Raw genomic sequence first — 12,437 nt, forward strand, 5'->3', positions numbered from 1 at the left:
AAGCCTGCTTTTTGCCCAACAATGACTGATGGCACTGATTAGAAACACAAATTCCCTCATAAATCCACGTTAGATTAATAAGGCTTTATCTTCTCAATCTCAAATGCAGAGAAAAGTTTCTCTGAGGTTAAAGATATATAAGGTTAATTTAGAAAGCCCTTTTACTGAAATAGTCAACAGCTTTTCATTATCTATGCAAAAATTTTAATTATCAACTAGTTTTAAACCTAACATTTGGCTTAGTAAAGCTGTTTTAAATTAAACAGCACATATGATATAAAAATCTAAACAAATATGTTAAATCAGGAATGGAGAATGTGGATGGTCCTTTATCAATAGGAATGATTTTATTTTGGGCTTTACTCACTTTTTTTCTCTTAAGTTCTATATTACTTTAATGACCAAAGAAACAATCAAATATTTAATCACAAGATTTTTAAAACTGTTAAAAAGTAATATAAAAAAGTAATAAGAGATGGTCTGAAAATACAGCTACAAATTACTTAAGAAGTAAAGCCTCCCCTTGAGTGTGAGATGAACTCAGTGACTTCTAATAGAAGAAAATGGGAAGTGACAGTGTGTAGCTTCAAAGACTAGTCATAAAAGGCACTAAAGCTTCCTCTCCTCTTTCTTGGATCACTCTATGGAGGAAGCCAGCTGCCTGAGGACACACAGACAGAGAAGAGAACAAAGGCATCCTGTAAATATCAAAGTGAGTGAGCCATCATAGAAGCCTCAGTCAAACCATCAGGGGACTGGGCCAACCACCTGGCTTGAAAGTCCAAGCCAGAAGTAGTTGGCTAAACACCCATTCCTGCCTGTCAGGAACTATGAGATAATAACTGCTTATTATTTTAAACCGCTAAGTTTTGTATTGATTTCTTACACAGTAATAGGTAATTAAAAATGGATTTTTTTGAATTTTGAGATAGTAGGTAAACTAAAAAGAAATGACCTTGGGATAATGGGAGAGCTGGGCTCTGGTCCTGGTTAGGCTTACTTCCCTGGGTAGATCTAGATCAAATACCTTCTTTTTTTGGTACTGAGGTTTGAGCTCAGGGGCACCTGGCCACTGAGCCACAACCCCAGCCCTATTTTGTATTTTATTTAGAGACAGGATCTCACCGAGTTGCTTAGTGCCTCCCTTTTGCTAAAGCTTGCTTAGAACCTTCGATTCTCCTGCCTCAGCCTTCCAAGCCACTGGGATTACCCAAATACTTTCACAGAGCCTCCATTTCCTCAATGCAAAGATGAAATTGAATTCCTAATTCCCATAAGCAAAATAAGGTTTAATCTAATTTAAAAACAAACAAACTGTGGTATGATCAATGTACTGAAAATGTTCTAGCTTAACCAAAGTTAAATGGTCTTCCTTAAGAATTTTTCAGGTTGGGTGTGGTGGCGCATGCCTGTAATCCCAGCAGTGAGGGAGGCTGAGGCAGAGGCAGGAGGATCGAGAGTTCAGAGCCTGCCTCAGCAATTTAGCGAGGCTAAGCAACTCAGTGAGACCCTTAATAAAATACAAAATAGGGCTAGGGATGAGGCTCAGTGGTCAAGTGCCCCAAGTTCAATCCCTGGTACTCAAAAAGGAAAAAGAAAAAAAAAAGAATTTTTCATATCCTTGGACGTGCATTATTTGTATATACTAGACAGATTTTCCAAAATTATAATGGTAACAATTCTTTTCTAATGCTGTAAAACCACACTCTGAAAACCTTAACCTGCTAAGAATATAGGCTTTAATAAGAATAATACTAGCTGTGTAAACCTGAAAAGGTTATTATTTCTTTCTAACCCTCAGTCTGCTCGATTATAAAATGGCAAATATTTTGAGTATGTACTTTATATGCCAACTGTGAGGAAGTAATGAAACATCCCTGGTAAAGCACTTGGCACAGCATGTGCTACTTAGTAGCACTCAATAAATTCTGAGTATTACTATTAATAAAGCTATTTGATAATTACTCAATTTAAAAAGAATAAAAAACATTGATAGCTGGGTGCAGTAGCATGGACCTATAGTCCCAGCTATTGAGGAGGCAAGGAAGAAGGATCACATGAGCCCAAGGAAAGAGACCCGGTATCAACATAGCAACAGTAACAACAACAAAAAATAATACTAATACAATATTTTTAAATGTACGGGAGGATTAACTAATCCTCAAGAGGTAATCTAGTGGGTGTGCAAAAGTTATATGTACAAGAATGAACAATGAAATATAGTTTATAATAGCTATATTCCAAATAGTGAATACATGAAAATAATCCATACATTCAAAAACAGGTGTTTAATTCATTCAATTCTGAAATATCCATATAATGTTATGAAGTCATCACGAATAATATAAGTAAACTTCTAAAATGAAAATATTTCTACAAACTGTTGTTGAGAAGGGAAAAATAAGTAAATAAAAATACACAAAGAGAAAATAATATTGGGAGGGTACATGCCAAGGTTTCTAGGGACTGGTTCCCTCAAGAAGCCTATGGTCAGCCCTCTAGCATAGAAGGGATAATTACTTCAATAGATGTTAGTGAAACTTAGAATATACTTACATCAACTGCAGCATCCTCATCATCTGAATCTTGCAGACCAAGAGCCGCTTTTTGTAATTTCTTCCTCTCGTTAGCCAAAGCTTGTTCGGTTTCATCAAATTTGAATCCCTTACCAGAGAACCCACTACTCTTTTTAATTATTTTTCCTTCCTTTCAAAGAAAAATTTTTAAAATTAGAGATTTTAAATATTTTCCAAAGTGGTACCTGCAAATTTAACAGAAATGCTTCACCTAGTCTGTAAGAAAAATGAAGAACTCTACAGAACTTTATAAAACATTAAATTCAAGCAAAGAAAGAGAACTGTTTTTACTTTTTCCTCTTTAAAGAAATAAATCAAAACAGTCCATCAAGATGTCCAAGTATCAAGTATTCACATTATGATTTGCATAAAAGAAACAAGTTAAAAAACTCACAGCTTTCTGTTGATCTTTGAAATCACTCCAAAGTTTCTCTAGATCAGGAGGTACTGCAGTCCCTGACAATTCAAGAGCTTTAATTATGTCACCAGCATAGCGAGCTTGATCTTCTGTGATAAAAGTATAGGCATATCCCTAAAGAATGATGAAGTAAAATTATTAGATATTAATAAGACAAATCCTACTTAGATCAAAAGTAAATTAAATATGATCCACCTAATAAATCCTCTTGAGACTGACACCAACACTAAAGAACTTTAAAGGCCACAAAAGAGTCCTATTAAATTCTTAAATAGTTCAAAGGAAAATATGTAATTTCAACATTTAAAAATAAAATAAGCAGCCTGGCATGTGGTTCAGTGGTAGAATACTTGTGTAAAATGTGCAAGGTCCCAGGCTCAACACTCCCCACCCCAAAAAAGATACATAAAACAAGAAAATATCTAATTTCTTTGTAATTAAAAAAAAATGAAACTTGACACAAATAAACAATTGCATTACCATATTAATTTCATTAATTTTTCTCTTTTATGCTTAATATCATCTTCTTTTTACTACATGCTATACCACTTTAACACATATTAACTTCCTAGGATATAGCATTCTGTATATTTCTTTAAGACTAATAAAAGAGGGTAGGCACAGCAGCATACTCTGGTAAGCCCAGCAACTAGAAAGGCTGAGGCAGAAAGACAGCATGTTTGAAGCTAGCCTCAGCAACTTAGCAAGACGCTGCCTCCAAATACTATTAAAATAAAATTAAAAAGGCTGGACATGTAGCTCCGTGCCAGAGCGCTTGCCTGACATGCAGAAGGCATTGGATTTGATCCCTAGCCCAGTTTAAAAAAAAAGGGGTGTGTGTGTGTGTGTGAACATATATATCTATGTGTGATGTGTATGTGGGTAGGTCTATTTTATGATCTCATGTTTAAAAAAAAAAAAGGCCACAAAACATCTCAGCCTATGTACTTACATGTATATGCGTATATACAAATTGTTAGACAAGGGCGAAAAATCTAAAAGGAGACACAACTGTTAAACAATATCGAGATAGCACATCCTTTCAATAAGACTTAGGTGTGTGTGTGTGTGTGTGTGTGTGTGTGTGTGTGTAAATGATTAACATCATCCATTCCACATAACCCTGATAATCAAAGGTTTTTCAAATTGTCCCTATAACTCCTATTAGCTAGTCCTTAAAACACTAAAGAAGTGCCTATATTGTAACATAAAGGAAATCAAGTATTTAAAAATTGTTTTTACTTTATTGCCTGCTCTTCCAGTCCGTCCTGCTCTGTGCACATAATCCTCATAATGATTGGGGCAGCTGTAATTTACTACAAGAATCAAATGTTTCACATCTAGACCTCGGGCAGCAACAGAGGTGGCCACAAGAAGTTTGCAGGTCCCATTCTTAAAGTCATTTATAATACTGTCTCTGTCATATTGATCAATACCTGCAAGTAAAGAGAAAAACTATAAAACATGTTCAAATTAAATTTCCCATTCCCTTTGACAGAGAAAGAATCTAAATGTGGAGGAAAAACAAATCCACACCTACAATGTCTACACTATAAAAATAAAAGACTACAGCAATTCAATGGTGAGTTGGGTGTGGCTGTACCTGCCTATAATCCCTGCAACTTGGGAGGCTGTAGGGATGCAGTGGGGTGGGAACTTCAGAACATAAGAGAATTCAGAATATTTACAATGTGTTATTCACAAAGTTCAGTGTAAAACCAAAAATTACTAGGCATACAAACAGAAAAACCTGAAACAAAATCAACAGAAAATAATCATTAGAGACTGACATCAAAATAACACAGATGTTATATTTAATAAAGATTTTTCAAGCACCTATAATAACTATGATCAAGGATTTTTTAATGCTTATAATAAATGTCTTGAAAATCTAAAACAAAACAACAACAACAAAAAAAAAACCCACAAGAAAATGTAGACAAGAAACCACTGGAAAGTTTAGGACTAACAAAATACATGCATGAGGCCCTTGGTTCAATACCCAGTACCACACATGTACACAAAATACAACTGAATAATAAAAAAAAAAAAATTCACTGGATAAGAGCTGGGGTTACAGCTTTGCAGTAAAGCACCTGCCTATCATGCATCATGCATGAGGTCCTGGGCTTGATTCCTAGCACCATAAAATAAAAACAACAAATCCTCATCAGAGGGACTTAACTGAAGGTTAAAAATGATAAAGAAGAAGATAAAGAAAAAAATGATAATTATACAATCTGAATTACAAAGAGAGGGAAGCTAAAAAAGACTGAATACATCACATATGAGATAACTTTAAAAGGTAAAACACACAAAGCTGAAGTCACAAAAAAGGAGAGAAGGTAGGAAAAAAATTAAAGAAATAACAAGCCATAAATTTCCCAAATTAGATAAGACATAAATGCAGATTCTAGAAGTTAAATGAACAAAATATACATGAAGTAAACCATTCACAGATACATTTACCATATGACCCTCTACATTCACATAAAAAATCTTTACTTGAATATTTAACAGCAGCTCATTTATTTTTTTTTAATTCTTTAGTTTTTTTTTTTTTTTTTTTAGGTGGACACAATATATTTTATTTTTATGTGGTGCTGAGAATCGAACCTAGTGCCTCACACATGCTAGGCAAGTGTGCTACCACTTGAGCCACATCCCCAGCCCTCATTTAATTTTAAAATCTAGAAATAATCAAAATGTTCTTAAATGGATGAATAAGAAGTGACACAGCCATACAAATGAATACAAAATAAACAAATACGACAGTAAATAAAACAAGCTAGGCAACAACTTAGGTGAATCTCAGTTATTATGTTGAATAATAATAAAAAAAAAGCCAACTGTAAAAAGGTTATGTGCTGATATCACTTACAAAAATTCTTGTAAGAAAGTAGCAGTGCCCCCAGCACAGCAAACAAAACCCACAGAAAAGAGAGCAAAAAAGGCCAAAAGTTTGCCAGATGTTACAAACCAGGGTAGGGGGTGCCTTTCTAATTACCTTTACCTTTACAGGGACAAGATGAGAGAGTTTTGTGGGGTAATGGAAAGTTCTATATACTGATAATGGTGTATTCTATGGGGGTGGTTAAGTAGACGAAATCCTGGGAACAGCCTATGTGCCCCAAAGAAATGACTAGAATATTATTCAGCAATAAAGAACTGATACACTCAACAACATGGACAAATCTCAAAAAACATGTTACCTCTTAAAAAGTAACAGTACATCCTATATGGTTCCATTTGTCTGAAATTCTAAAACAAATAAAACTAATCTATGTGGAAAAAAATATTTGAAGTGGTTGGCTCTTGGGGTAGGAACAGGGATTGACAGGAAAATTTATGAGGTTTTATATCTTTTTTTTTTTTTTTTTGTACTGGGGATTGAACTCAGGGGCACTCAACTACTGAGTCATATCCCCAGCCCGATTTTAAATTTTATTTAGAGACAGGGTCTCACTGAGTTGCTTAGCACCTCGCTTTTGCTGAGGCTGGTTTTGAACTTGTAATCTTCCTGTCTCAGCCTCCAGAGCCGCGGAGATTACAGGCATGTGCCACAAGGCCCAGATACACACACACACACACACACACACACACACACACACACACACACACACACACATTTTTAGTTGCTGATGCACCTTCATTTATTTTATTTTTATGTGTTGCTGAGAATTCAACCAAGTGCCTCACAAATGCTAGGCAAGTGCTCTACACCTAGAGGCTAGAGGCATGGGCTCAGTGGTAGAGAGCTTGCCTAGAATACACAAGGCTGTGTGTGTTTACACACACACACACGTATGTTACTTGTAGAATCTACTATAAATAAGGGTGTTCACTATATAATTTTTTTCAGATTTTCTGTTTGAAAATTTTGGTAATTAAAAATTAGGAGAGCTAGGTATGGTGGCTTGTGCAACTTGGGAGGCTAAGGCAGGAGGATTGCAAGTTTGAGACCAGCCTGGGCAACTTAGCAAACCCTGTCTCAAAATAAAAAAGGGGTGGGGATGTAGCTCCATGGTAGACTGCCCTAGGTTCAATCCCCAATACTGTGAAAAGAAAAAAAGGGGGATAGAGGCAGGGTGTATACATGTGACATACACATACATAGAAATAGTCTCTCTCTTTAAACTTGTTTTCTCTGGAAGTTGATGACTGCATTTGCACAGCCTTTCTGCTGGAAGACCAACTTGAGCTGACTTCAAAACAAGGGAAAAAAGGACAAAAAAAAAAAAAAAACCTCTTCAAGTTGTAAACATGCGAGCTAAAACTATAAAACTTTTAGAAGAAAAACAAAGAATAAAATTTTCATAACCTTGGATTTGGCAATGATTTCTTCGATATGACAACAAATGCACAGAAACAAAAGGAAAAAGTAAACTGGGATTCAAAATGTAAATCTGGAATCACTTTGCCTTGAGATTTTGCATTGTGTGAAACAATAAAATTTCCTCACAATTTAAGGCAATTGAGTTAATATTTTCTGTTATTTGCAAAAAAACAAAAAAAAAATCAATACTTTGGAATGGGCTTTCTTACATAAGTTTTTCTGATATAAGGGGGGAGACTCATAGTGGGGTAGGGAGGGAAAGCATGGGAGGATTAGATTAATTCTAGATAGAGAAGAGGAGTGAGGGGGAAAGGAAGAGGGAAGGGGATTAACAAGGATGGTGGAATGTGATGGTCATCATTATACAAAGTACATGTATGAAGACTTGAATTGGGTATCAACATACCTTATATACAAACAGAGATATGAAAAATTGTAATGTAAAAAAAAAAAAAAAGAATAGTGTTACCTTAGATTAGGTAGAGGGAAGTGAAAGGAGGGGAAGGTAGGGGATACGGAGATAAGAAAGATAATAGAATAAAACAGACATTATTACTTTATGTATGTATGTGACTATATGATCAATGTGATTCTACAATATGTATACTCAGAAAAATGAGAAATTATATCCCATCTATGTATGATATATCAAAGTATATAAGTGCTATTTTACTGTCATGTATAATTAAAACAAATAAAAAATTAAAAAAAAAAATCAATACTAATAGTGCATGTCAAAGACCTCAAAGAAGCATTTTGTCCTCCAGAAAGTCTTTGTTCTTTTACACCATAATTATGAGGAAGCAGAAACCACTGGAATGCTTTCCAAATTTAGTTCACCATATTACTCCAAGGATGTTTTCAAGAAAAATTTTAATTATTCAATATTAATGCAAAAATGAAGACATGGATGACTGACAAAATAGAATTTTCAGTCATGGTTTAATCAAAATAGTTTCAGATCTCTTCTTTCATTCTTTAATCCACCTTAAGTGAATGTTGGCATGTGATAAGTAAAAAAACATAGTATTAAGAACAACATGTTCTTCATGTATTTTGTTCATAAACCACAATTGTCTTGTCCTGGCAAATCTCTTAATGAAAAAGTCAAGCAATCATGAAATGTTTTGACTGTTGTACTGAGAAATTTTTCTCAGGTTGAGTGCTAACAGTGGGTAGAACATACAATTCACACTCCTATTATCTCCCACCACTTACCCTATCCCCTCCAGACCTGAGCAGCTACAGGCAGCTCTATAGAAGACAGTCTTATATCTCTGAGTTTCCCCCTCACTATATACAGAATAAACATAAATAAAGAGCTATCAAGTCATTAAATGCTAGTTTTGTCAACAAGACTGGCCATTTATGCAGATCAATCTTCAAAGAATAAATATACCATAGTGTGCATCCTCACAAATGAACATATTCAATATATTCTCTCTTGTTTAGTCACATTCCAAAGACATAAATATTTTTAGCAATTCTAATAACTCTAGCAAGAATGGACCATATGTTTTGCTGTTTGTATTTATTTCTTCTACAAAGGTAAAAACAATAATTAACATACATTTCAGGGGCTGGGGTTGTGGCTCAGTGGTACAGTGCTTGCCTAGCATGTTCAAGAACCTGGGTTCAAACTTCAGCACGACATAAAAATAAATAAATAAAATAAAGGTATTGTGTCAAACTACAACTAAAAATTAAAAAAACAAAACAAAAAAAAACCCATGCATTTCAGACACATCAATACCCACACTTCTCAAACATACATGGACAAACCAGTTTTAAACAAAACATTTAAAATTAAGAACTATAGGACTGGGGTTATAGATCAGTGGTAGAGCGCTTATCTGGCACATATAAGGCACTGGGTTCGATCCTTAGCACCATATAAAAATAAATACTTTAGCCGGGTGCAGTGGCACGCGCCTGTAATCCCAGAAGCTGGGGAGGCTTAGACAGGAGGATCATGAATTCAAAGCCAGACTCAGAAATGGTGAGGTGCTAAGCAACTCAGTGAGACTCTGTCTCTAAATAAAACACAAAATAGGGCCAGGGATGTGGCTCAGTGGCCGAGTGCCCCTGAGTTCAATCCCTGGTACCAAAAAATAACTAAATACATTAAATAAAGGCATTGTGTACATCTACAACTAATTTTTTTAAATTAAGATATACAGAATAACAAACAGCAGAAAGAAAATTATCACAGGTAAGAAACCTGAGCCCATGTTTCAAATGTATAGAATTACTAAAGTTCTGGACTAGAAGCTTTGCAGCAAATAGCAACAAAAACATTTTTAAGATAATGAGGCCAATATGGCAAAAATAAAAGTTATATGTATCAGTATTAGTTATACTAGTGATTTGAGATTAATTTAAAAAGTAAATGCAATGCTTTCTAGAGAAAGTGAATAGATTAATAATTGCCAATGTTAAGGGGAAGAGTGTGATGAAGGATTTTTAGAACACTGAAAACTATCTTGCATGATACTATAATGATGGACAAAAATCAATATAAATTTGTCAAAATCCATAGAAAGTACACCACCAACAGTGAACCCTAGTATAAACTACGGACTTTGTATGTCAGTGATGTGTCAATGTAGGTTTGTTGATTTTTAACAATGGTACCATTCTGATGCAAGGATTTTAACAGTGAAGAAGGCTGGGGGAGGGGCTAAAGGTATGTGAGAAACCTAAGTTCTCAACCCAAAGTTCTGCTCAACTTCGTTATGAACCTAGAAATGCTCTTTAAAAATACTAAAAGCAAAAAAAGTCAAATTATAAAGAAAGACTTTGGCATACAACAGACATAAACCAATGGAGATGAGCAAGGCCCAGAAGAGAATCCTCACATATACAGTCAATTAATTAATTAATGGTAAAGGAGGCCAGATGCAAAAGCTTGAACCCTATCTTACATCATATATAAAAATTAAATAAAAATATATCAAGTTGGGTGATAGTGGCACACACTACACTTGTAGTACCTCCCAGTCATAAGGGAGGCTGCAGTGGGTTCAAGACCAGGCTGGGTTGATTAAAAAAAAAAAAAGGACAAAAAAACCCCACCAAGTTCTAAACACGTGAGCTAATAAACTATAAAACATTTAGAAGGATAAAATTTTCATAATCTTGGATTTGGCAATGATTGGCAATGATTTCCTTGATATGACAACAAATGCACAGACACAAAAAGAAAATAAACTGAGATTCTAAATGTAAAACTTTGGTACTCAAAAGACCCTATCTAAAGAGAAGAAATTCACAGAATGGGAGAAAACATCTGCAAATCATATAGCTGGTAACACATTATCATACAGAACATAGAAACCCTATAGCAAAAAACAAAACAAGCCAGTTAAAAACTGGATAAAGGGCTCAAACATACATTTCTCCAAATAAGAAATACAAATAGCCAATAATGACATTAAAAAGATGCTTAACATCTTATTAGAGAAATACAAATCAGAGTCATGAGATTTGACATAACACCCACTAGTATGGCTATTATCAAAACAAACAAACAAACAAACAAAAAACCACCAAAAAACAAAAAGGAAAACAGCAAGTGTTAGCCAAGACAAGAGAGAGATTGGAACCCCAGTGCATTGCTGGTGGGAATATCAAATGGTACAGCCACTGTGGAAATCAATTTGATAGTTCCTCAGAAACTTAAATACAGAATTACCATACCAATTCCATTCCAAGGCATTCATCCAAAGTAAGTGAAGACATTACACAAGATACCTGTACATCACATTCAGTCAATCATACATAATAGCCAAAAGGATACCCAGGTCTCCATTAACAGGTAAATAAAGAAAATGTGGTATATAAAAATAATGGCATATTATTTAGCCTTAAAATGGAAATCTGAGCCAGGCATGGTGGCACATGCCTGTAATCCCATGACTCAGGAGGCTGAGGCCGGAAGATTACACATTCAAAGCCAGCCTCAGCAATTTAGCAAGGCCCTAAACAACTTAGCAAGACCCTACCTCTAAATAAAATATAAAAAATAAGGAGGCTGGAGTTGTGGCTCAGTGATAGAGCGCACACCTTGCATGGGTGAGGCACTGGGTTTGATCCTCAGCACCACATAAAAATAAAATAAAGGTATTGTGTAAAACAAAATACATTAAAAAGAAATAAGGCTAAGGATATGGCTAAGTGGTTAAGTGCCCCTGGATCATATCAATCAATCAATCAATCAATCAATAAAATGGTTAAAAAGGGAAAATTTGTTTAATGTATATTTACCATTTTTTTTTAAAAAAAGGAAAATATAACTCATTTTAAAACATTAAAAGTTGACTAATCAGCCAGGCACAGTGGCACATGCTATAATCCCAGCAGCTCAGGAGGCTGAGGCAGAAGGATCAAAAGTTCAAAGCAAACCTGAGGCACTAAGCAATTCAGAGAGACCCTGGCTCTAAATAAAATATAAAAAAGGGCTGAGGGCGCTGGGGCTGTAGCTCTGTGGCAGAGCACTTGCCTAGCATGTGTGAGGCACTGGGTTCAATCCTTAGCACCACATAAATGAATAAAATAAAATAAAGGCACACTGTCCATCTACAACTATTTAAAAAGGTGGGGGGTGGTTGGAGATGTGGATCAGTGGTTAAATATCTCTGGGTTCAATCCCCAGTACCAAAAAAAAAAAAAAAAAAAGAAGGAGGAGGAGGAGGAGGTAAGAAGGTAAAACTAACCTAACCCTGTTAGTGATGTATCTCAGAGGCAGAGTCCTTGGCTAGTGTACGTAAGGTTATGGGTTCAATCCCCAGCATAGGAAATAAAACAAACACTTTTACAAAGTTAAAGGAATACAAGCCCATTTAATTTCATCCCACATGAAGCCAGGTATGGTAGACTCTATATTCCAAAGATGACAACAAAAAGTATCTCCTGTCTCACATTATCTTCTGCATGTGGTAAGATACTCTCTTGTTAAGAGGTGGAATCTATACCTCCATCCCCCTAAATCTGGACCCGTCTTGGGACTATTTTGACCTATAGTACACAGAAGAAATAAAAACTCTGTTAATTCCCAGGACTGTCCCTATTAGCATGCCAGATTCTGTTTCTTGTCTTGGGCTTTAAA

At 35.2% G+C, this 12,437-nt stretch overlaps 1 protein-coding gene across 2 annotated transcripts in view; it reads right to left on the reverse strand.

Moving 5' to 3' along the window:
• Positions 1 to 12,437, reverse strand: part of Ddx46 (DEAD-box helicase 46) — a 61,947-nt gene that overhangs the window by 16,541 nt on the left and 32,969 nt on the right. For both annotated transcript variants that reach the window (XM_077801337.1, XM_077801332.1), the window contains 3 exons: positions 4,237 to 4,430; positions 2,971 to 3,108; positions 2,557 to 2,706 (listed from right to left, as the gene is read on the reverse strand). In XM_077801337.1, the coding sequence (XP_077657463.1) occupies positions 2,557 to 2,706; positions 2,971 to 3,108; positions 4,237 to 4,430 (482 nt within the window). The remainder of the gene's footprint in view (positions 1 to 2,556; positions 2,707 to 2,970; positions 3,109 to 4,236; positions 4,431 to 12,437) is intronic.

This window comes from Urocitellus parryii, chromosome 1 (genome assembly GCF_045843805.1).
Source record: "Urocitellus parryii isolate mUroPar1 chromosome 1, mUroPar1.hap1, whole genome shotgun sequence".
NCBI lineage: Eukaryota > Metazoa > Chordata > Mammalia > Rodentia > Sciuridae > Urocitellus > Urocitellus parryii.